Here is a 27,414-nt window from a genome sequence, read left to right as displayed (position 1 = left end):
ATAAAATCTTCCATCTAATCACTAGTTTTCAAAAGTTTGACATGAAGAGGAGTAGCTACAATGCATGGCTTCTGCTCAAAAGTCTGGGAAAAAATATTTCAAATAAAAACACTCAAATGTCAGTTAAAGCTCAGTCAATAGCTGCAGCACTAGTGGCAAACTCAAAAGGTACAATCGAAAGAGAACAAATCAAATCAGTCAAGAAGGAGCTAAAGAAAACTTTAGTCAACAGTAACCCTCACCCCAGTTTTGATACCCGTTTCAGCACGGCGGAACTTGGTCCTGAAATTGATGACATTAAAAAGGGGAAAGTAACGGGAATTTAGTCAAAAATGTCCATTCAGAACAACCAGGTTCGTCTCTTTCTCGTAGATTATGAATTAGACTAAACCGAATACGAACAGGCCAGGGCCGATGTAATCAACTGATGCACAAGTGGCGCTTAAAAGAGGATCCATGTGATGTAACTGCGGAGCGGAGGCCCAGACAATGCATCACATAGTTAACAAGTGCGGAAAGAGAAGGTTCACTGGAACTCTCGAAGATCTACATGCAGCAACGGACGAGGCAGTACTATAGCTAGATAGACTGGACTTGGACAATTAACATCAACGAAGAATTAATTAATTAAAATTATAATTAACTGACATATTTTTACCTAAAATCTATCCTTTTTAAACTATTCATTTAACTGTACTGATTTAAGACAAACTTAAGTTTTGATATTTGTACTATTTATGTTACGAAAATAAATTAATATCGTACTTACTTTGTATAGACTACTGTATAATCAAATAAAAAATACAAATAATCATTGTCCAGAAGTACTATATAGTGTGTGGTTTTTCATGTAACTTTCTAAACAACTAAAAAGGTCAAAAAGTCACAATGTAAATGCGATATATTTAATTAAATTGTAGATAAATTGGTAGGTAACACAGTAAGGAAATAATAACAATGTAATACGATGATAGCTTATGTTAATTTATAGTATTGATTAAAATCACTAAAATGCTAAGATATCTAGATAATAATTATTATTAAGTGTATTATACATTTTTAAATAAATTACAATAATAAGCTTATACAAAGAATAATATTGTTTACATATTGATTGCGTAAGTATATATGATGATACAATGGTTGGTTAAGTATTAAATATATTGTAAGCTTTAGTTAAATAATTATTAAGTACATGTATGCAAGCAACTATTTATAAATTACAAGTATTATGTATAATATTATGTAAACGGCAATGTTAATAATTTGTAATTCTAATGTATTACTAAATAATAATGACAATGACTATATTGTTAAGTTAATAACAATATTTCCAAGATATTTTAAATTGTGTTAGACTGTCTCAAGCGATGATGAAATGAAAATAATAAATACAAATAATAACTTTTAACTAGGTATCTATTAGGTACTTATTAAAATATGAAACAAATATTATAATAGGTATTTGTTTTCTAATTTTAATAAAGAAAATATATTTTGACCTTACAAATATTCCAAAATAATAATAACATTATCATTAAATTAAACAATTATAGAATATAAATTATAATAATGCTTTTTTTCTTTTCGTGTACATTTTAATTATCACTGGTAGATTTTGTAAAACGAACTGTTAGCCGTCTTCGATTATCTATAGATAATGACAGTGGACTTGGCAATCAATTTCGTTATCGTAATTTACAACGAAAATAAAGTAACAACAATACCTAACCAATATAAATTTAAAAAAAAATGCCTAATGTATGCTTAATCTAATAATGTAAATTATTACGGGTTATTATTAATTCATAAGATGTCTGTTCTCTAAAAATATTGCTTAGTAATTATTGACAATATCTTAATTTACATCATTGCCGCTAACATTCATAATTATACATAAGTTATTAACTTTCCTAAGTATTTACTTGTAGTTAAAAAATAGTAATACATTTGAATGTATTTATTTATTACAATAATGTATTGCGATATTATTAATCATTGACAATAAAGTGTTTAGTTAAGTGCAATAAACAAAAGTGACCAATTTTTCATCGAATCCCTTAGTAGGCGTATAAACAAGAATGCATTTTAATGGTTATTATAGTATTTATTTATTTTTAAAATCAAAACTAGCATTTAACAACCTAAAGATCAAATTTCTAATGACAAAAATCGCTGAACCCAGTATCCATCTATATTTTTTATTTGTTTAAAATTTTTAAAAGTTTGAAACTAAGAATTTTTGAATAGTAAGAAGTTACCTACTTGTATACTAATTATAATTTTGGTACTGTTTTTTCTTTAATTTTTTAGATATTATCATTTACCCAAAATAATTGTTTGCGATTTTTTGTGAATTGTGTGTATAACCTAATTTTTATCGAAAATAATGTAATATTTGCAGAATAAGTCATAAATGGATTTACTAGTACCTACATACTATATTATATAATGTAGGTACGTATATAGCGAATTAAGTTATCCACAGAATAATTTTATGTTCATTTATAACTAGGGTAGGATTTTAAAATGCTTTAAAAAAAAATTTCAAATAATGTAATATGAGTAATAAGAATCATACCATTTTGAAGTTTACAAAATTTTAAGGTTATAGGTTTAAATTATTCTAAATAATTCTAAGTTGATTAGATAAGTACTTGATAGATATCTACTTATATAGTCAAATTATATTAAAAGTACATTGTATAAGTAGATATGTTTACAATATTAAACATTTAACGGCCAGCAATTTATAATATTTTTGGATGATATATAAACATGTTATAATAATTTTTATCTTTAAAAAGTTTTTTTATATCACCTAGCTATAATATAATTAAGATAATATTTGAAATATTGATTAAATATTTGTATTACCTATTTAAATATATATAAATATTATAATGTGTAATACGTATCATGTATTAGGTTATTCACAATTAAATTAAGTTTAATATTATTTATTATTATAATATTAGGGTATATTAGGGTGTGTTTGAGAGAGTAGGACAGTGTGCATGCTGACTTAGTTTTTCTAAAATTTTATCCCATTAAAACTACGAAAATTGTATAAATTAATACTTTGTCACAATATTTAGAAATATATTATAATATATCAAATTATTTAGAGCCACTAATTTACATTTGATAAAAATGTATTAATTATAATTTTTACTATAACGATTATCTTATACCCTTTCCCCCCTACTAAACTATATATTAAAATATTTATGATGGAGCTATAAGCCTTTAACAATCACAAATCACACTATATATATTACCTGCTGATATTCTATTATTTTTATTAATAAATTAATCAATCAAAACTCAAATCTTAATAAAATTTTAAATGATTACACTTTAAATATAATTATAAAAACGTTTTAATGAAATTTTTTTAACAGATTAAGATATAATAAAAGTGTTTAATATTATTACGAGTATATTATAAATTAGGTATTTATTTTTTTGATTTTTGTCAATTATTTTATTCTATTTATGTAAATAGATTGATAATATAATAATTTTTTTTTTTTTAAACCATAAATTATATTTGAAAAATTATAATATTTTATAAAATAACTAATGCATTATTGTAGATACCTTTCTATTATATGCTTAATATTTTGAATAATATAAACAAATTAATGTTGTCTTTTAACTTAACTGTGTGCGAGTACGTTTAACATATTTTATTTCTACAATAGTTAGAATTTAAAATTATAATTAAAAAAAAAATATTAATAATAGTGTAGGTAGATATATTATTTTATTTTGATGACAAAATGAAAAAGTAAATATCTTTTATTTTTTTTATTTTAATCTACATCATACGTAAAAATTTTAAATAAAAGTATATTTAGATAGTAAACTTTAAATCAAAGCAGTTAAATAGAAAATTTAAATTTTCTAATCTAATTTAATTTTTCAATAGACACTAAATTAAATATTATAGTTTAAAAATGAAATAAGAAGTATAATACTGTAAAAAACAATTCTATTATTCTAAAATGTATTGATTATTATTATTATTATTTTTAAAAATATTTAAGTGCTTTTGATAGATATTTATTGAAAAATAATACAAACAGCTAAAAATACATAAAGGATTAATTTATCATAATATTGTGATTACTAATCTACAAGATCTGCGTTATTGCCTTCTATCAAAGGAGTTAGATTGGTTTCATGTTGCGGAAGACGAAAAATACGAGATTTAGGATTTTTCGGTTCTCCATTCTTCTCTTTTTCATCACTCTCTGTGTTCTTATTTTCTATAAATCGTGAATATTTAATACAAAATTTAATGTAATGCGTTTTTTTTTTTTTTTTTATCTGAATTGTACAACAGAACGTTATTAAGTAATAAATTTGTCTCTTAAATTTTCAATGTTAAACGATGTTTTTAATCTTAAACGATTCGATTATATTTGTAATATATAAATAATATTGGTATCATTTAATTTAATGTTCACCTGACGTTTCTTCCAATAAATTTTTTATGGGCCCCGACATGATTGCTTTTTTTGGTGCAGTTGGAACCATTCCTTGAACTAGATCCATACGTGAATCCAAAGAAAACTGTTTTCCTGACATCAAAATACCACGAATTCTTCTTCTCATCGCTTAAAAAATACGAATTGAAAATAATATTAAGTATTGTTTTAATTAACTATGACAAAGGTTCAATTAAATATTTACAAGAGCTGTCTTTCATTTCACTTCTCAGTATTTTTCGTGACCAATCGTCTCCATTATCAAACAGCGCGGCAAAGCTTCCGTTTACTACTTTTGGTGACATAGGTGAATTTGCTAATAGTAGACTGGCACCGAAGTTATTATTCCAATTACGTGTCTCTGCAATTAAAAACAAGTTGAAAAAAAACAGAAACAATAGTTTTATTTTTACACGTGAACTCAAACATATTACTAAAAAAGGTTTGTGAAAAAGCATTATGTTTTATGAAATGTAATACAAGTATTACGAAAACGAGTTTAAATTGATATAAGAGTTGAGACTATTTAAAATATTGTACTTTGGATATTGTTGTCGACTAAAAACTATAAGCAGACGTGGACTGACAGAAAAGTGCAAGAAACTGCCGAGTATTATTTAAAACATTTTATTTTTTATCAATATTTTATGAAGGTATTGAGAAAAATTATTATGCATAGTAAAATGTCGAAAAACATTTGATTTGTAACTCAATGAAATAAGTTCGTTCAATTATTAGAAAAATGTTTATTTTTTAGCTCTTTTTATTAAATGTATTGTTTATTTTATTAAACGAATTATCTATTTATAAACATCAAACTAAATGTAATTCAAAATTGAAATTGTTTTAGCTAATCATCTCTTGACACAAGTTAATCCATCCTGTATTTTGAACAATATTAATAATTTTAAGAGGACTTCTTCATACTCGTATGTATTATCTCTATACAACATACTAAAAACTTCGTTCAATAGTTTAAATAATGAGTTTTTAACTTAAATATTTAAGTAAATTTACCTATATTATCAAACTTAAAATTTAGAACTTAACTGAGTCTACTGATTAGATTTTACGAAATTTTAATTTTTAAAAATGTTTTAAACATTTTTAAATTTTAACAGATTTTTTAAATTTTTTAAATTTTTTCTCATAACTTGCCTAGAAATTTAAAATATTTTATAAAACCAATTAGTGAACACAAATAATGGTCTTAAATTTTATAAGTTTGATGATATAGGTCAATTTACTCTAATATTAAATAAAATAACATACAATTTGAACTAATGAACGCAAATTTAAAACTGTAAGACAGCAGAGACAACAAGTGCAAGTTTGATGGCTTTTTAAACTAGTTTTCATCACACATAATCAGTTAATCATGCGTATTAGAATAATTAGAATATCTTAATGACTAGGACGTTGTACAACTTTTGCAAAAAAAAATAAAAAAATAATTAACAAATTATTAAATCAAGTTCTTCATATTTGTTTACAAATTAAATATAATATATATATATTTATTATATTATATACGATATAAGTTAGCTGGATTATAATTTTATCTATTTTGAATCGTTTAAAAAATTTGCCATGGTATAGTTATACGAAATCCGATTTTCGTTTTGATGATAATTGAATGACTACTAAATCATGGAAATAGTTATATTCATTGGAGTATTGAACCATACAAATCCAAAAAAGTTACGAAAATTAATTAATGATAACGTATCTATTTATTAATCAAATAATTTAAATCAGCAAAATATGTGATTTGTTGGTAAGTGAAATACAATGATCAATGATTACCCTATTATAAATTACCCATTTACTTTCTACTTAGATTCTCAGGTATTATACTACTTGCAATAGATAACATATGTAATTTCATAATTATATATAATACATATGTTATAAGTTATTGATTTACTCCCTACCCCCCCCCCCCCCCCCAAAAAAAAAAAAAAAAACCATAAACATATCAAAATAAAAACTTTAAAAATATATCTATATTTTTAACAGTGGTGAATTAAATGTACTAAGAAATTATGAAATATATAAATAGTTTATCATTGAAATGCTCGAAAATAAGAAAATATGCTATAAAAATTTAAGTTTATAGTATATACCAACATAACCAACAATTATGAAATAAATTAAAAAATCATTTTCGTTGTTATTTATTTAAAAAGTAATTAGTAATAAAAAGCGAAAAATATTAAAATAATTATTTAAATGTATATTATAATACATTATTTTTGGAATCATTTTTTTATAATAAAATACCTTAATACATTTTATTTTAAATTCAAATCCATTATTTTCAACTTCTAAGTCATCAGTTAAAGGTTCTAATCTATCAGTCATATTAATTCACAATTTCGTTGAGATTTATTTTTAAATACTTATAAAAAGTTAATGTGATTTTATACTAACATATATTTATTTTTTAATTTTGTAATAAAATATTATAAGAAACATTTAGCTTTTACAATTGAAAACTTTCTACACTTTTAACTACGATATAATTTTTCACATACAAGTTTATTTTTTTCAGTAAAAGTGATAAAAAAGAAGATAAAGTAAAAGAGTGCAGCATAGTAACATATACGTAGATTTGAATTTTTGGACGTTGTGTAAAACCGTTGACTTATAATTCAAAGAAATTTGGAAGGTCGATAATTCAAAATCATACACATTTGATTGACAGTTAAAAATTAAACATTAATTGTTATCAAAAAAATCTTTGTAAAAACAATTCACCTGTTTGATAATACTTAGATTAAAATAAATGTGCATCCTAGTGTTTAGTATATTCTTATTGATTTCATTACTTGTGATTTTGTAATTTTGATTGAATAAATGATAATTTGTGCACGATTATTAATGATAATTTTATTTTTCATAAATGCGTGTGTTATTTTAGGAAAACTATGCGGACTTGAACGACGACCTTTTTTTGAAAGTTTGTGGCTATGACGACCGTCGTAATTTTTAAATTAACAAATTGGATGACCTTAATATTAAATAAAACATTTTGTGAACTCCAACATATTATGCTTTACAATTAATGTTTTTATAAAATAAACAATACCTATTTTAAGTAATTTACAAGAGGTTCTGTGCCATTACCATTGTTTTTCTATATCACAGAAAAAATATCCAATCCCTCTAATCTCTGATTATTACTTATATTTTAATGCAATATACCTACAAGAGTTAAACAACAGTATGGCAAAAAAAAAAAAAACACGATCTAAATTATAAATTCTACTACAATGACATACGTAGGTAAAGAATCTAAAATACATAATAATATGATATTACAACTAATTAGATTTATAGTGTGTGTAATCATTTCTAATAATGTTGGAATTCGTGTACCTACTCGCGCCGGTATAACATGTAAAACATGTATTGACGTATCTACACGTGCGTGGACATTTCATCAATTAAAAAACGAAGTATAATTTTTACCAGACTTAGTTTTTGATTCGTTATTACGATCAAAGTGGTATCATATTATTGTATAAAAGTGTATACAACAACTCTATGCAATATTATATGTTGGAACAAAATTCACTACGACGTAACTTTAGCTCGACATAGGCTTTTGATTGGGGCTCAAAGTTATCTAAAAGTTATACATATATTGAATACATTGTACAAAATATGGTTATAATGCGCGTAACAAACCTATAGTTCATGCGTACAGCATTGATCAGAAAATAATACGTCAATGTTCTAGTAGATGACGAACAACATACGTAGCCACCAGTTAAATATTGTATTTTTAATTCCAGGATACCATGTCCGATTTAGGTAGGTATACCATTAAAATCTTTTCACCGTCTTTAACTATGACTTATGAGATATATTCTCAAACATATATTATAATATACTAATAAATATTAATCTGTGCACACTTTTATATCAAGACCAAATCATATACTATATATAGAAATAATATATACTCTATTTAATATATTTATTAATTTAACTTAACTCTGTGTATATATTTTCATTTAAAATTTGTAATTTAAAAAAAAATATATTCTTTTATTTCATGGAATACAGATTTTATGAAAACGTATAAATACAATCTTAATATCGAGGTTCTGTATAAATTATTTAATAAAAAAAAAAAAAAAAAATGTTGTATAATATTTTATAATTTACTATGATATCAGGACGTTTTCGATCTTGATGAAAAAGTATTATAAAATTGAATCTTCAATACCATACGAAGTGACCCGCGCATCAAAATATTTCCATTAAAAATATCTACGTCAAAATATCTACAATACAAAATATCTATAAATGAATGAACTGACCCTTTAATAATTGTACCTTTAAAATTATTTTAAATACAAATATTGTTAAAAAAACGCATCATTTATTCCGGTTTGATCTATTGTTGATGTTAAGCATGAACTATATTTATATTTTTGATAATCGACACAACGCCAGATAAATTTATTACTACCCTTTTTATAATATAAATGCATATACCTATTGTTAATTAAATGTTATTTACCTTTTTGGCTTTTAACAAATTTTAAAGGCATTTTAAAGTAATACGTTAACACACTTACTTAACATAAACCGTTATAATTGTCACTGTAATACTGAGTCACACAGTCTTGGCTCTCTTGTCTAATCTATTCGTAATAATCAAACTAAATTATCTGTATTGGTTATAAGCAGACGATGTTAGGTGGAAGTACAAAGTACAATCATTATCAGTCGTCTAATATCGTTCGAGGGAATTGGAAAAATTACTTATAATACCATAGATATTTTTATGAAGACGATTTTATCGAAGATATTTTTCACTAGAGATAAATTGACGGAAATATTTTGGCGTAGATATGTTGACTGTAGATATTTTGTTGTCGTTTATCACATAATTCCTAATATTTAAAAATCTATTAATGTTTTTGAAAATATTTTTTTTACATAATTTCCAATTGTAATAAAAAGGTTTAGGTAAGCGGAGAAGTAGACCAAAATTTTGGAGGGCTTCTCCATTCCGTTCACTGAAACTTTAAATATACCTAGAGAACAGATTTTTATGCAATATTCCAAAAATTATTTTTATTCAAAATGTTGACGTTTTTCAATGTGTAGATTTTATGGTTAATTTTTTTTTTTTTGCATATTTTTGCATATTTGAGTAAAAATGACTATGAATTGTATATATTTCTTTATGATTACATAAAAATTGTATTTTTATTAATAGTTGTTGAATTTTTTTTTTTTTTTGATTTTTTGCTTTGATCCATAAAATGTTTATTTTTTTAAGTTAAATATTTTTAAAGCAATATTTCTAAATTTAAGTTTATCGTCACAGTTCATTATTACTCATTAGAGAATGTAGCTTAATGCAACGTTCTATTATGGTAAGAACTTTAATAAAATCAAAAAAGTTATTAATACATTTAATGAAAATAATACAATTTCTTTTTAAAAAGTTCAAAATTTATTTAAAGACAATTCAATGAAAAATTATCTTGCAATTCAATTATTCAATTTTTAATGTATCACAGAAACAATCTTATAAATAAAAAAATCACATTAATAAAATAAATAAAAAATCTCATTGGTTCAAAATGTTAAAATTAAGTTCAGTAAAGAAGGAATCGTATACAATTTTTTTAATTTTAACTCATGCAAGTATTATCAAAGAATCCCAAGTATTCTCAAATTTAAAAAAATTATGGAACATTAAGCGAAGAAAATATAAACAATAATAATGAAGATGTTGAAGAGTTGTCATCTGAAGAAATTACTTTTTTAAATATGTACCTAATGTGTTTTACGATTAGAAAGAAGTTTATCAAAATATCAATACATATACTACAATTGCAAAAATTTAAAATTCAAAAATATAAAATCACATTTTGTAACTTCATGATGGTACTTATTCCAAAATTAATATTACAATTTTCGTTATTATTTTGCATTTATTTAATTAAACGATAGGTATAATAGTTATGTAAGCAAAAGTATACTGGTATTTTAACTGTATTTTTTCACATGATATATTTTGTAAATTTATCAAGATTTTAGTTTTTTTTTATATACAATGAAGATTTTTTTAATATATTTTTGAATTTTTGAGTGCATAAATATGTGCATACTTAACAATAATTTTTGTATAAAAACCCGAACCTTACTTATAATTTATAAACCTTTAGTCTGAATTTAGAATTTTATGTATTCAAATATTCTACTTAAGAATATGAAATTAAAAATAAATGTTGATATTAAAAATAATAAAAAACTTAAAAATGATAAAGATATAAAATATTAAAAAATATAATTTTGTTAAAAAAAATTGTTTTATTTCGACTGAATGTTATGTAAAAAAAAAAATTTTTAAAACGTAAAAAATTTTTGAAATAATGCATGTTGATCGATAAAAAAATCACTCAGTATAATTAGTAGATTAAGATACACATTTCAAGAGGTAGTGTTGTATATATAAATAGATTTATTTTATATGTCTATACAGAATTCCATCTCCCAAAATAATATAAAAAGTTAAATTTATAAGCGGTTTATTTGTACAAATTATATGCTATTATTTCATTATATATTACAGTTAATTTTGAAGAATATGTACGAAAGATTTGCGTAGTTGTATGCGTATAAAGTAAATGATGACTTAAAATAGCGTATAACTTCCGCTACAAGTGTACATAAACAACTACTGCTTCATGGCAATCGAGAATACTTTTTTTATTAACTTTCCCCCAAAAGTAAGTACTTTATCCGTCATACATTCAAACCAGTTGAGTTTTAAAAATTTTGTTATTTTAAATAATTCACAACTGAGAAAAAGTGAGGAGAAAGTATTAAAAGGAAATAGTCAAAGTTAAGTAAAGTTGATTAAAAATGTATTCAAATTATTATCGTGCTATAACACGTAATAACTTGCTATGATTAACAACAAATATGTACTTTTAGTAGGAGTGAATAATTGTTATTACGAATATAAAAGTGTGGAAAAAAATTAATATCTAAAGCATTTAATAAACATCATAACAAATTTATATACTTAAATGTAAAAAATAATAAGTTAACTAAGTTTGACGCGATTGTGCTAATAAAATTTCTAAAAGTTAATATATTAAGTATAGTAGTGATATTATGTAGTTCTACGATTACGATATATCTATTATTATTATTATTATATATGCTGTTGATTTAAATGACTTATACCAGGGATCTCCAATCTATGGCCCGCGGGCCGGTTCCAACCCGTCTAGCTTTTCAAACCAGCCCGCCAAGTTAACTGATGTTTTGAAAATATTATTTATTTATCAATAGTATTTCCTAGTTAAAGAAAAATAATAAAACCTTAAAATAAAAAAAATGGTTTTTCATTAATCGTTGTCGATTACCCGTCGATTGCCTTATCTGTGTTAACATGTTGAAGGCGGCAATCGTTAATCGAAAAAAATATTCACTTTTCTAAATTCAATATTTTTTTTATTCTCAATTTCATTACCTTTCTATACCTTTTAAAAAAAAATTGACCTTCAAAATTCTCAGATTTGGACCTCCATAAAAAAAAATTGGAGACCCCTGAGTTATATTCACCAAAATGGAATATTTTCATTTATTTATTTAAATTAATTTAAAAATAATATTTATGTTTTATTTATTTTGTATAAAAAAGGGCCTTGCTATTTTTTATGTTTTATTTGCTGGATAAGATTAAACATGATAATTAAATTTCAGATAAAATTCTCAGATTCAGGTTCCAACCGATGAACTAAAAAATAATATCGTAGAATATATAAATGTGCATGTGATTGGACGATTACATTCCAGCCAGTCTTCGCCCGCTACTTTATAATATTATTATGTATTAAATTAAATCCTAGATTTACCAGCTAATGAAACTTTTGATTTATTGTAAGTTGAATCAGTTTTATCGTCGTTGATGATTTCAGTAGCCGTTGCTTTAATTTCAGCCCAATCTCTTGTGATGTCCGAAACAGTAGTATATTGCGACGTTACAGTAAAACGTATAACGTATTTGCCTAAAAAGAAAATTTATTGAATATTGATTCTATATTAATAATTACGTAGTACAGTTACTGTGAACATTTTTTTTTTATAAATAGACATTAATAAAAAAATGAAAAAACTTTAAACTCTCATATATTTGGGAAAAGTTTATGGGCAAAATATAAGTAATAGTTTAAAATTAGGTAATCTAAATATTTTATAAACGTCATTATGTAATGTATGTAATGTGTATAATAAAAATAAAAATATAATATAAGTACGAAAAGTTTCAACAAATAATTATTTAGAACAATAAATAAAAAATAAATGACATCATTGTTATTTTTTAAAATATATAAATTTGATGAAATTTGAACTTAAAATGTTTATAGTGAAATTGTGCCAATAATTTTTTAGATTTTTTTTGTTTTCATCATGAATTATTTATGAAAAACCTATATAGTATTACATTTTCAAGCTTTTTGACCGAGTGATTTTGTTTTATGTTTTTAGAATTGTTACATCATTAATATTACAGTTATTACTTAACAAGCAGGTATCTAGGTACATTCAAATATAATAATTTCAGAAAATAGTTTTATTACATTTAGTTATAGGTGTGGTTTTCTAATTTTATTAAATAATAGATAATCGTAGTAATAGGTGAAATTTTTTTTTATTTTATTTAAAATTTAAAAATAATTTTAAATAATTAATTGTAATTTAGATGAACTTTAAAAATATTTAAATTTTACTGCAATTTTGTATTACCTTTAAGTGATGCAGGGACACAATGAATTCTTCCTTTAGAATTTAAGCGCTTTAACAGTCTTTCAGTTAAATGATTTTCTCCACGCAGACGAAAAACAACTAAACCTAAATGTCTAGCTGCAGGTATTTCAAATCTTTTATCATTTAACACAAGAAGTTCAAATTTGCTGGCCAACTGTACACCCTATAAACACAAATTATATATTATATATAGACAAATGTTTATTCAATTGCCATATAATTAACATTTTTGTTTATGTTTTGCGTGGTACTTACTCCTCTTATATGTTTTTGAAGACCTTTTATTCCAAAACATCGAATCACAAACCACAGTTTCAATGCTCTAAATCGTTTACTCAATGGGATTTGCCAGTGCTTCAAATAAAAATGTTATTTTGTTGAATGTGTATTTACTAAATAATAACTTTCAAATTGAAATATACTTACCATATAGTCGATAGCAAGACCTAAAACATAATTATTATTATTTAAGATTTTACTTTTTTTTTTTTTAAATTGGAAGATTGCATTATATAGAATATAGATATTTATTGAATATAAAATATATACTCATAACCCCTTAGTTTATACAAGTCATAATGATATTTTTTCTTCAATTAAACACTAGCATTTTAAAAATAAAAATAAATAAACATATAATGGTGTTAGGTATTTTATTCGGACACTGATCCATAATAAAAAAAATAAAAAAATAATGTCAATACTAAACTATTTTTATTATTTTTTTCGTAAATTATAATTCAATAGCAACATTTTTATTTTATTGGCCTTTTTAAATATTTCCCTATGACAAAAAAAAACTAAGTACCTACTCACCACAAAATACATATATATAATATGCTCTAATTTGAAAAATATAAATTGTTTATATTATACACACCTGAATTTTCATGTTGTAAGTATAACGGATCGACGTTGAAAGTCCGATGAAGGCATTCACTGTTTTTGACCCTAGTAGCAATAACAACAGAATCAATTATGTAGTCTATGTGGTGGAACAGGGGTATTTTCTTCATTTGTTGGTCATGTAATATGCATTATTAAATATGTAGGTACAAATATTTTATATAAGTTTAAAGTGAAAAATATAGTAATGCTATAATATATTATATTGTTTACGTTTTACCTTTCTAATGTATTATAAGCTTTACAAAATAAATATCCAATCATGATATTTTATATTTCAATTATAAGTACTCACATTTACTTGTTTTTTTGTTTAGACATTATTAGATTACATGTTGCAAATTAGAGATTTATTGGGGCAAGAATGCTTAAGTATCTGGGCTAGAATTATTGGCTTATTAACTATATAGGTACCTATGTATAGTGTATACATATGTGTATAATTAACATTATTTAATATTTTAATCTAATTTAACGATAATAATAATGAATAAAACGATAGGTATAAACTAGATTGTAGATATTTATGAAAATGAATACGATTTTTGACTTGTGCATAAGTATATATTATTGTATTAGCTAATTCATATTTATACGTATCATTTTTATAACATTGAGCAAATTTTAAAGGCTCCTAATAAACAAGTTTCATTTTAAACACAATAATGGTAATCGTTAGTCAATAGTCATTCCCATAATCTAAAGTGTCTACTGTCTAAATACGCAACTACGCAAGTATACGTATAAGTTTCTGGTTCTGACTGCTGTCATCGGACACATCTAAAATGCGGCACCGTAAGAGCATTTACCACATGGCCGTGCAATCGAAATGGACCATCATCCATTTGCTTGGATTGAACGCAATCGAATCCGCGAATGCGACACCCGAGAGCCAATGACGAAATTCCGGACATATAAACGCAGTACCCGCGTACGCCGCGTCGACATGAAACCACATGTCTTCCGCGTGGCCTAAAACCATACGTACATCGAATTACCAGTGAATCATAATCATAAAAAAATAAAAAAAGCAAATAAATAAAAGTCGTTGTTCCATTATACTTACATATCGGTCCGAGTTCTTCGAGTTTGTCGAACGCACAAGCGCCAGTTGTGCCCAACGTCGCACATAGCTGTAAAGAACACACCACCAATAGAAAGTTTATATTATTATGTGATATTGATTGCCAGTAAATTTCATGTAAATCTAACACACCTCACACCAGCCTATGTAATACAAACGTTGATTATTATACTGTTATACAATTTATAATAGTAAATATAGCTATATAGTATAATAATTATTAGATTTAAAGTGTAAACGTCGAATATTAAAAGCGACACAGCGACAAGTTTAATTTAGTCATAGATTTTGAATGGTTCAAATCTGACATAAGTACAAAATCATTAGTACCATGTATTGTTATTAATTGTTTCAAGTTTGACAATTTTTTTAAAGACAATATTGATGAAATGGTGTGGTGAAAGTCCATAGATATTTTTAAACAGTTATTATACGCCATAATATATTTTATATAAAGACATAAAAGTATAATCAATAGGTAATGAGAAAATTTTTAATTATAAGTAAATACGATTACTGTTTAATATATATTTGTTGTGTTTATTTTTTATTTTTTTAAATCTTGACGCCATTGTATGTTAACTATCTAGTATTAAGCGCTAATAGCCGGCAGTCGTTGCGATAAGGCTTTGTAAAGTATAGTGCACTTTCTTCGTAGACCGTTATATTATTGTGAAAAAGTAAAAATTTATGTTTTTTTAGTATTTTTTTCATTTTTCTAAGAGACGAGTCGCCTTTTTGGTCGGTTCTTATATTTTGTTTAGTTGCTCGTTGCAGCCTTCGAGTAAAAACAAAGTTTTTCTAGTGTGTGAATTTTCTGTATGCTGTGATTTAAGCTGATATTCTTATTTTATTATCTGTTAATTATTGTTGAGTAACTTTAGTTTGTAACTTTTCTTATATTTGTATAACTAAGTTTAGGGTTAACACTTTGCCATTGGTAGGAATAATTCTGACACCTCGTGTCTTGGAGCTAACATTGTAATTGAACGTGTTTTTTTTTTATCTTGTGCGGTCACATAAGCTTATGTAAGATTGCAGCTTTTAAAATTAATTTTATTACTATTATTTTATTTTAGAGCCGTTTGAGACCGCTATTATTATTATTTGATATTAATTTGCTAATCAGACAGTTGTTATTAAATATTATTATTATTAATATTATTATTGTCTAAAAACGCAACTAAAAAAGATGTAACCATTTAAAAAAAAAATATAAGTCAAATTTATACAGTATACGTCAAATAATTGTTATTTTTTATTTTGAGTGACAGAAATTATTAATTATTACTATAATGTGGACACTTTATGCACCCAACATTTTAAAATTGAGCATTAAGTATATATAGTATTTATATTCAATAATTATAATATAAATATACAATACAAAATATTTGTGGCATTAATATTTAAACATTTACGATAAATATTCTTTTAATTTCATAGTCTCTCCAACAACTTTGTTCATCCTTAATTTCAAACTGTTTAATCCATAAAATCATAACAACATTCAATAGTATCATTTGACGTACCTATTTCATTCGTAACTTATTTGAGCACATCAGTTATTACTCAACATTTATACTCACAAAAAATGGTATCAAGTTTTGTTTTTTATCAGTGGCGATAGCTTCCATCACTTGAGCTCCTCTAAGAGATAAGGAATCGTCACTTTCAATAAATCGCATTTTAACGAGTCCAATGAGACCAGCTTTTTCGACTGATGAATGAGCCTTTAAATAAATAAACTTAATTAGTCAAATATGTGGATATTCTAAAATAATTATTGTTACTACATAGTATGTTTTGTCGCTGTTTTAGATTAAATATTATACATTTATCTATTTAAATGACTTAGAAAAATTAAAATTTGATTTTCATTGTATTTTAAAAATGCTTCAGTCAAATTTAGTTAATTATTCACCGAGAACTGTAGTGTAAAGGTTATTAAAATATTTTTCAAACACGCTTCATATTTAATTGTAAAACTAATTAGGTAATAATAATATAGTCATAACAGGTGGTTTAGGTAAGTACCTGATCCGAGCAGTAAGCCACTAGTCTGCTGTTTATTTCTACATCTTCTAGTTCTGGATTTATCTCCTGTATCCGACGGATAGCCTGAGTTCTAGCAGCTAATAAGCAAACAAATGTCGCTTCACTCGATGTAGTCTAAAAAAAAAAAAAAAAAATAACGTATAAGGTCAAACAGGTATAATAAGTCAAATATATTATGTGGCAACTGTAGGTATCCACCAACTATAATATGTACACATTTTATATACCTACATTGTACAAAAATACCTACCTGGATGACGCCTCCTCCTTTACTCTCGTTGTGCGTGTGTAAAAATGCCTCTGGAAGTCCGATCATCTTTCCCAACCAGTTCATCACTAAGATTTCCAACTCTGTGCAAGCGGGGCTGCTAGCCTGCAAAGTGAAATGCGTGGAAACAATTATTATTACACATATTTATCATCACCGTAATCATTATTATAATCATCGAATGTAGTGACTTTACCCATGTGAATCCTAGACAGTTGATCGCGTCCGCTAGCATGTCACCCAACAGCGAAGGGAACGAATTCAATGCGGGAAAATACGCATGCATCTGAGGCGATTGCCAGTGCGTGATCTATATAATATACATCATACACGTTGAGTAGAAATCGATAAACGATGGATGTCATTGTCCTTTTGCACAGTCTAATATTGTATATTCTTACACGCTTACCCCAGGCATAATGATGTTCTCGACGTCCTCCATAATATGGTCCCATGATTCTGGTTCAACGGGAGCACAGTCGGGTGTTAAGTTCCTTAGATATCCTGGAAGTACGTTCGGGTAAACACGCCTTTCCCGTATATTTTCTAAATAATCAGCTATATAGTCTATCATTATCTTTCCTAAAAATATTTGATGTTGATAAGTATAATTTAATTTATTTAAATAATAACAGCTGATTGATTTTTAGCAATAAGATAAGTCGAGATTTCTTCAACAGTTAAATAACAGTTACGTCCATAATAGTTATATAAATATTTGGTTGTGTAAACATTTATATACATATTTTATAATTGAAACACACACCTAAAATAAAATAAACTGTTGAAGAAATCTTAGAAATTTACTTTATCTACTAGTTCAATTAAAGCAAAAAATAAAAATAAATATATACCTACTGTAGCTGTGTGAAATAAAAATTTATAGAATTTACCTTAAAATAAATTATTATTATTAAACACGTTTTATTTACCTCTTGTTCTATATTCATCGAAATCCATTAGTGTAGATAAGGGTTTCAAATTAGGCTTATCAAAATAAATTGTACTAGAAAAATCAACAAAGCACATATTATTAATTATAATTTTTAAAGTTTTTAAAGTTAATAAAAATCATTAGAAACTGAAATGATTGTTGCTAAATCTTGCCTCCTAGATAAGTAAGTTTTGAAATTCTTGGTATTTTGAATACATTTCCCCTTCAAATAATAATAATTTTTAATATTTAAATAATCTTTTTAACTCGACAATTACTTAGATAAGAATTCGATACCTTAAAAAATTTTTATCCAAAATTAGTAATAAAAATATGTAGTTTATCACCGTGATTTGGAAAACCTAACTATTATAGTGATTATCAGTTAGTCAAAACTTGATAACTCTATAAATAACTATATTGTATAATATAGTACAATAATATATTTCAGCAGCTCGTATAATCGCGCTCTGTGTGTCAGTGTTAAAAATGTTAAATACGTTATGATAAGGTTCAATAAAGAAAATTGAAAACATTATTACTTGCAAAAAAAGCGAATTTGCTTAAAATTATTGAAAAAATCTAGTTACAGCCAAAAACTATGGAATTCTAACGAGTGCTTTATCTACAATAATAAAATAAAGATGTAATTTAAAAAACATTTTAATGAAAACCTGATAAATAAAAAATCAGGTACCTATATTTATAATATTAAATGTAAAATAAAATACTTAATCAGCCATAAAATAGTCTTGTTTTTATGCGAAATTATTTTTTGCTTAAGCTATAATATAATACTATATATTATAAAAATGACATATATATTAGTATATTACTGATATATATCAAAAAAATAATGTAACGTTTATTTCGTAATAATACAATATGTACTAGTTGTAAAGTTTAAGAAAAAATAATCAAACAAAATATACCGGTATATCAAAGTTATTTCTTTAATATTTTAGCTAGTGTAAAAACTATTCAAGCTTACAGAAACTGTACGGATATAAAAATTTTGAAACCGATCGATTTTTTTATGACAAATACAAAATTTAAAAAAGAAAAAAAAAACAGAATAATAGTTTATTACCCTATTAAAATACATTGTCAATTCAAATTTAAACAAAATAATATATTACGTTTGATACATAAATAATATTTATTAGTGAAATATATTTATTGATTGTTTATTTTAACAAAAAAAAAAAAAAAATTAATAAATTGTACAAAATATTTTACGTTTTATAAAAGATATTATTCAAACGTTTTTAAAATATTATTTTGTTATTTAGGTTACCTAAGCTTTGAAAATGTAATGCAAAGTTCTTTAAAGTTTTTCAACCTATATTAAAATAAAAATTTCTATTAAAAAATTAAATTAATTTTTTATAACTGTTTGAAATTCAAAATTGACATGAAAATTTGAAAATTATTTTTAAAATGTGCAATCCTTTAGCATATGCTTGAAAATTTAACACAAAGTTCCTCATAAGTAGTTTCTAATAAAAATAAAAATATCCAATTTATATTTAAAGTTAATTTTATTTTTATAAATATTTTAAGTTCAAATTTGGTTAAAATTACATATTTAAACTAAAAATAATGTTATTTATTATTATTTGTTATATTTCAAAAATGTTTTATTCACGGGAACTTTAAACTTTTTGGTACATTATTAATTATTATATTTTATACATAAAATACATTTACCGCATAAATTCAATTTAATCAAAACAATCTATGATATAAATATATTCCTACTATTTTAATAATATAATAAATGCAATAATTTCAAAAAAAAATATTTCAACTTAAAAAAAAAAAAAACATAATATGAAGTATTGCTTGTGATATAAACTAATAGACCGTTTTCTTTCAGAATCGTTTTTGGTATATAATGTTTATCATTAAATTAAAATTAAAATCCATTAATAGTGACCAATTCGATACCTGCTGCACTGCAGAGCAGTACTCATTTCACATTTGTCTACACTTTTTTATTTAACTTATACATTTTATAAGTTAAAAAGGAAGAAAAGTAATTTTAAACTTAGGTTACATTTGTCTAACTTAACGAGTTAAAAACAATTAGTTATCTTGGTACGATCATCTGTACATATATAATTATATTAAGCACAGAGTATGGAGTACTTGGTATTTATTAGTTGGTGAAATTTTATATACCTTATATACCTACATACTTTAAGTTACTATAGTAATACGGTATTACATGGACAAGTATTTAGTAATTCGATACTTATTTTTAAGTGTCTAGTATTTTAACCTATCCCTGTCGAAGATAAAGTACGTAATATAATTAATTATAAACGTAATATCTATTATTTATGTATGAAGTACAGTTAGTAGAGTGGTGACTGGAGATTTTTCAGAGGTTGTAATATAATAATCCACCGCTAACTCAAAAATTAATAAAGACATTTTATTTTGTGTTTTTAATTACCTATCGTAAATGTTACTAAATTATTATCCGTCGGCTATTACCCATATCCACCCACCACTCCAATAAAAATCTCAGAGGCTGCTTTTGCATGATTATCCTTTTACCACACCATTGAGTATTGTCGATTATTAATGGTATTAATATTTTAACAAAGAAGGTATAAATTTAAATAATTAAATATTCACTATTCAACATTAAACAATCAAATATAATTTAATAAATAATAAATATACTTGTATATGCGTTCCCCCTCTTTATTGATTTATGATTTTCTGTAATTAAATCGTTGTAAAGCAATAAAGTTTTTCTTCTTCTTTTACTTGTTAACCAATTTTATTTGATAATTACGTATTTTTAACTATCTTAATAACACAGCCAAAATCTACTTGGTGATAAATTCGGCTGTTTTAAGTAACCAACTATAATATAATGTTTGATGAAAACACTTATACGATTAGTTTAGGATAAGTAGTTGTAATTTGTTAAGTGTCGACTTCACCTGATACCTTGATCGATAAATTCTAATAAAGATACATTTGAAAAGCTATATAGTAACAAATAACATTCAATTACTCTTTATGATCGTTATTTATCAGACATCTGTCTAAAGTATCTGTATATAGAGATTTGCTTAACTTAATTTCCTGTTAACGTGTATTACACCTATCCAATATCTTAAATACCATCAAACGAACAGGTGCAACATGCATAGATTGATGTCATTAATTCATCAGTTTTATTCTTTAAGTAACTGATAAGTAAATGTGTCAAAGAATATATTGACGTTTATCTATATATAAATTAACAAATTTTATTGTTCATAAAAACGTATTTTTTATTAAGTACCTGGTACTTAATAAAATATATTGCCTATAATATGTTTTGATTATCATAACGTTTTTTAATTATATCGAAATATTATTATTATACTATTCGATTTTAAAATAGTTATTTATTGTTGTTTTAAAAAAAAAAAAAATGTATGAACTGTTTTTCTGTATTATAATGGCAACATTTTATTCGAAAATTATTGAATTGTATGAAAAAGATTACGACATAACTAAACAAGAGTTTTATTATAATATGTATTATATGGAACCTGATCTCTTAGTTTTAGAACATACCGTAGACATATATTGTTATATGACTCTTATGAGATACTCGTTATTACTTATTGCTCATTATGAAATGGATAATACTGCATTTATCGCAATTAAAAAAAATTAAACAAAAAGAGATTATTAAATGTTTTTATCTAAGGGTAGTCTTGTAATTTAAAAAATTATAAATTGCATAGATAGAAGTAGAAAGCTTAAGATTAAATTAATGTTTCAACTAAATTAATAAATGTATAAATGTATAATATGATCTTGAGTGGAGTAATAAGTATACTACTAAATTATAACAATTACCTATTGAGAATAATATCATGAGTATTTTTAAGATAATAATTAATAATAAAAAAAATGAAAAAATAAAAATCTTCTAACAAAACATGGATAATATCATTCTTTATAATATTTTAATAATGGATTATGATGCCTTAATTTCGATAGTGTAATGGTAAATGGCAATGACTAAAATATAGCGATATAGGTTTTTACTATATTTTATTACGTGCGTCAAAGAGATAGGTAATTGTTTTACTGATGCAATGTACTGTATACGCGTATTTTTTTAATCCAAAACATACTATTAACAAATTTATACATTTATTTATACGCATTTTTGAGATCAACATTTACGTTTCTAATGTAAATGTGTCTACTGTTGACAATATTCATTTTCATTGTTTATTTTTATGACTTTTATATAAAATTAACTATTTTTTAGAAATATTACGTTTTGACGCAAAACATGAAAAATTAAATAGTACTTATATTTTTGAAAATAATAATAAATGTAATATAAAGTAATATATAATAATAAACTAAAATTTTTGAGAGTGTTCTTTAAAACCACGTTGATTTGCAAATATTATAGTTTTAGTCAAAAATTCATAAAATTTCCAATTTGAATATCTATAATAATACAATTGAAAATGTAGTATAAGGTTTCTCATAAGCTAAACATCAATGCGGTATGATATAAGATATAATAAGCTTCAATACGATTATATTTATGTACATTATATAATCAATGATTATATTATATAATATAGCTAACAAGTAAATTTATTAATTAATAATTTTTCTTTATTTTATTATATTTTTCTTTTTACATCAAAATTATTTTGCTACTAAAGTCCGTTTATCTTTTATTTATATATAAATAAATTATCAATACTCATAGATAAGTTATTTTATCAATATACATACTTTAAAATAGCTGTGAAATAATTCAGATGGCTGAATATTTATTTACACATGTATTAATTATTACAGTATATATATACGTATTATTCATTAACTATCATTCTTTGTATTGTTATTTTTCAATAGATAGGCACTTTATTTTTTTATTTTATTATTATTTTATAAAATATGATTTCAAATTTCAATTTAAAGTTAAATACGATCAAGGTATTTTGTTATACATTATGCCTTTATAATAAAATAAAATTCCATACAATTATTAGTAATTAGTAAGTGTGTATATTCGAATAATTCAAGTACACAATAATACTAAAATGCAGCATTAACTAATATTAATTATTATTTAAAAATTTAATTAATTTTTTTTTTTTTGTAATAATTGAACATTGTACAATATTTCAAATTAATAATATTGGTTTTCAAATAAACATAAAAATTATTTTATTTTATTACTTAAGTCATAAATACATAAACCAAAATATTATTTTATGAGTTTTTCAATTCTTTATAAGTAGGTAATGCATTTTAGTATTTTTTAAATATTCTTCCAATACCCGATATTTATTAAAAAAATATTTATCATTGTTATTTATCTCTATAATTATAGCGAATTTAAAAAATATTATAGTCTTATATATTCATCAATGTTTATTAATAAACAAGTTATTTTATGCGTGTATTAAATGGTAAGTATTGTTTAATACATCAATAAAAACTATAATTCATAATTCATATTAATTCATATTAACGAAAGTATAATGATGTTATTTTTTTTACATTGTAACTTTACAACGCAATCTGATGATGTGATTATATCATTACTGATATTTACTGATTCAAAGTTTAGACTTTTCAATTTAATATAATGTTTGATTATTACAATAAATAAAAATATTTATTTTTTTATTATTATTAAACTAATCTCCACTATAAACAATTATAAATGTATACATCATATATTACATCAAAAAAAAAAAAAATAAATAAATAAATAAAATAAAAAATGAAGAAATTTCATTTCTGAAAACTAAATCAACCTATGGTTATAAGAAAAATAACTCGATGATTTTCAAACTTTTAATCGTGGAAATTAATTTTTATGTTGATAGCTAGCTATCATTGATTTCAGTCAAAAAACTAAAATAAGTATCATGTGGAAATAGGAGTATCTTTAATTCACTTTTATTCGTAGCAGTGTAGGTATTTTAATGTCATCATTTAGGATGTTTAGATTTATAATAATCACATAAATGAATGTTTTCTGTTCATTTCATACTGAACGAAACCAGAGAAATTTTTACTTATAAGTTATATGTAAATAACACAACTTCGAAACCATAAAACTTAACGTGTAATTCGATATACAAAATCAATAGTAAACATTTGTAAATATACGTAATATACCCATTTGAATAAGACGAAATTCTTAAAAAATAAAATATAAATATACTTATGTATACATTAATATAATATAAATATCTCGGTACGGTCATTGTTATTATTGTTATTATTAATGTTATTATTTGAGACTTGTATTTTATCATAGATATCTCGTGTGCGTGTAGGTGGTGGGATACAGAGATTTTATATATTTATAGGATTTTCAATTGCAATATTTTATTTGTACAAACTATGTATAGATATAAACATAATTATTATTTATAGAGAAAATTAAAGAACAAAAATAGTAGGTAAACTATGTAGTGTTTGTCTTCACGTCATTCAGTTAATCAATAACATAAATGTACCTTTGTATGTATAGTTTTACATATCAGTTATATGCTTATTAAATTTCTATAAATATAAATATATATATAAAAACTAACTAGATTTTGTAGATGAACATAATTATTATATCACACATATTAAAATATTTGTTGTCTCCATATTTATATGTTTATATATATATATATATATATTAAAATTCAAGTATACACTTCAAATAACTTGGAAAATATACGATTTTTTTTGATAGATAATCAGTTAAAATTTTTGTCTTTATAATTTTTAAACCCTAAAAATAGTCAAATTTATTTTCATTATAAAAATTGTATACATTATTATCAAATTAAAAAAATCAGTTAAATATTAGAGCATAAATAATAGATAAAAATAAATGAAGTATCGACTATTTTAATCTGAAAGAAGCTAAAGGAATTAAACTAATACAACATTTAGCGTTTTTTAGAATTAATAAACACTTCGTTCATAGGTACATTACATTATCCAAGTAATTTCCTACATTATTATAATATAAGTGATGTTCAATATCTTTATTTATTTTAGTACCTATTCAGAAAAACGTAACATAAACAATCACTTGTATTCAAATTGTTTGATAAATCTTTTCGCTCAGAAAAGCTTTTCAAATACAACAATTAAACCGCACGTTTGCTAATTATTTTAATTTTTATTCATAATTTTATTTTACACAGGTGGGTAAAAAAATAATTTATAAACTTAAAGGTAAAGTAATATGATTTTGGTTTTTCTGGATTTAATATGTAATGAATTCAAATACGTATATCCAGTTATAAATTATAAATTTCCTTGGAAAGGTTTTAATTCGAATATTTTTAACATTTAATTTCAAATAATATAGTTTTTTATTTTAATAAGTTAAATTTCAATGCTTAAAAATAAATAAATTACATTTTAACCACAGCGATATCTAGAGAAATCAGAAATGTGATATTTAGCCCTTTATTATGGCCACTCAAGGATATTTTTATTCGCATAATTTAGGCTATGAGATCACAAATTAAACAAAATGTTTTAAAATATCATCTTTGGAGAAACGATATAATATATTAATAATATAATCCTATATTATAGCTTTTTTTCGTATTCGGTTTATATAATCAGCTTACAAAAGTCTTTTTCGAAAATTGGCAATAGATACAATTCAAAAAATGAACGTTTATTCAAGTATTAACCGGCTGTATTGTAATAAACTAGCTATGTTAATGAATAACAATGTCCGATACATAAGACATGGAAAAAAAAGGTTAACGAAATTCAAGCCATACAGGTAATACAATTTACCTACAGATATGATGTAATAAGAAACTATTTGTCTTATTTTTTATCATCGACTACCACAAGCTATCAATTAATTACAGAGACTTATTATTCTGACGTAAAAACTTTATCAAAAAAAAAAAAAAAAATAAAAATTTGAAAACGGTGTTGTTTATAAGAAATTATATCAGTTTATTTTAAACTTGCAAATGTTAGACCGGATACAATATATTGTTTAATTAATAATCAAATATGATTTATTTTTATTAACTTTTTTCCATCTCAAAAATAATTTGAATTCTAATTATTTAAATTGTTTGAAAAAGTCTACATTTTTAACTTTCATTTACGAGACATAATTTGAAAAAATATAAATATTATATGAATTATATCTTAACATATTTTGCACAAGAAAATAATAACTTGTCATTAAACAGCTAATAAATGTTTTTATTTACATTAGACGTGAATAATAATTATAATAATTTTTTAATGGCATATTTAATTAGATTACTTTTTTTAATGACTATTAAAATCAAATTAAGAAATGTAATTAAAATCCATTGATGTGACTGTATAGATATTCTCGATTTTATGAACATGTCAAAAATCGCTACATTATTACATACTAAAAAAAATAATTTTATACAATTATAAAAATCTACTACCGGTGATAATGTTATTATCATCTAAATAATGAAAAATCATAATAAATGTGTTTAAGACTATAATTAAATGTGATACATAATAATTACCTCTGAGACGCCGCGAAACGATGTATTCTTATATCGACACGACTTGAGCAAACGTAAAAGAATAATGTCTACAACTACTGTCCACTGGCTATAACAAAGCTCACCGTTGGGTGTTTAGCGCATGCCTTTTTTTTAGCGCTCTCGTTGGCGTACAGCTTGTTAGTAGGAGTGTATCTACCGGTATTGGGTTTCAACTTGATAACTAAAGTAATTAAATGCCGCAGTCAAATAATTTTCGATGTATCTCCGGTTTGGACATAATAAGGATTTATTTTTATCGAGCCATTGTCAGGCTATAAGTCGTA

At 23.9% G+C, this 27,414-nt stretch overlaps 1 protein-coding gene across 1 annotated transcript; it reads right to left on the bottom strand.

The window, feature by feature from the left end:
- Window positions 1–4,059: 4,059 nt before the first annotated feature.
- LOC112600419 (histidine decarboxylase) lies at window positions 4,060–27,168 on the bottom strand. The gene is made up of 17 exons (XM_025347625.1): window positions 27,110–27,168; window positions 18,556–18,629; window positions 18,033–18,205; window positions 17,820–17,933; window positions 17,606–17,728; window positions 17,335–17,469; window positions 16,887–17,030; window positions 15,280–15,346; window positions 15,023–15,185; window positions 14,188–14,258; window positions 13,734–13,753; window positions 13,563–13,661; window positions 13,287–13,470; window positions 12,395–12,547; window positions 4,702–4,857; window positions 4,476–4,625; window positions 4,060–4,274 (listed from the first exon to the last, which is right to left on the bottom strand). Exons 2-17 carry the CDS (start codon window positions 18,581–18,583, stop codon window positions 4,135–4,137), a joined length of 1,920 nt encoding a protein of 639 aa, XP_025203410.1. The 5' UTR covers window positions 18,584–18,629; window positions 27,110–27,168; the 3' UTR covers window positions 4,060–4,134.
- Between the last annotated feature and the right edge of the window lie 246 nt (window positions 27,169–27,414).

The sequence above is a fragment of the Melanaphis sacchari genome, unplaced genomic scaffold (genome assembly GCF_002803265.2).
Source record: "Melanaphis sacchari strain LSU unplaced genomic scaffold, SCAv2.0 Contig64_pilon_pilon, whole genome shotgun sequence".
In the NCBI taxonomy this organism is placed as follows: domain Eukaryota; kingdom Metazoa; phylum Arthropoda; class Insecta; order Hemiptera; family Aphididae; genus Melanaphis; species Melanaphis sacchari.
Note: the sequence above shows the minus strand (reverse complement) of the source record. Positions and strands in the feature narration are given on the sequence as shown.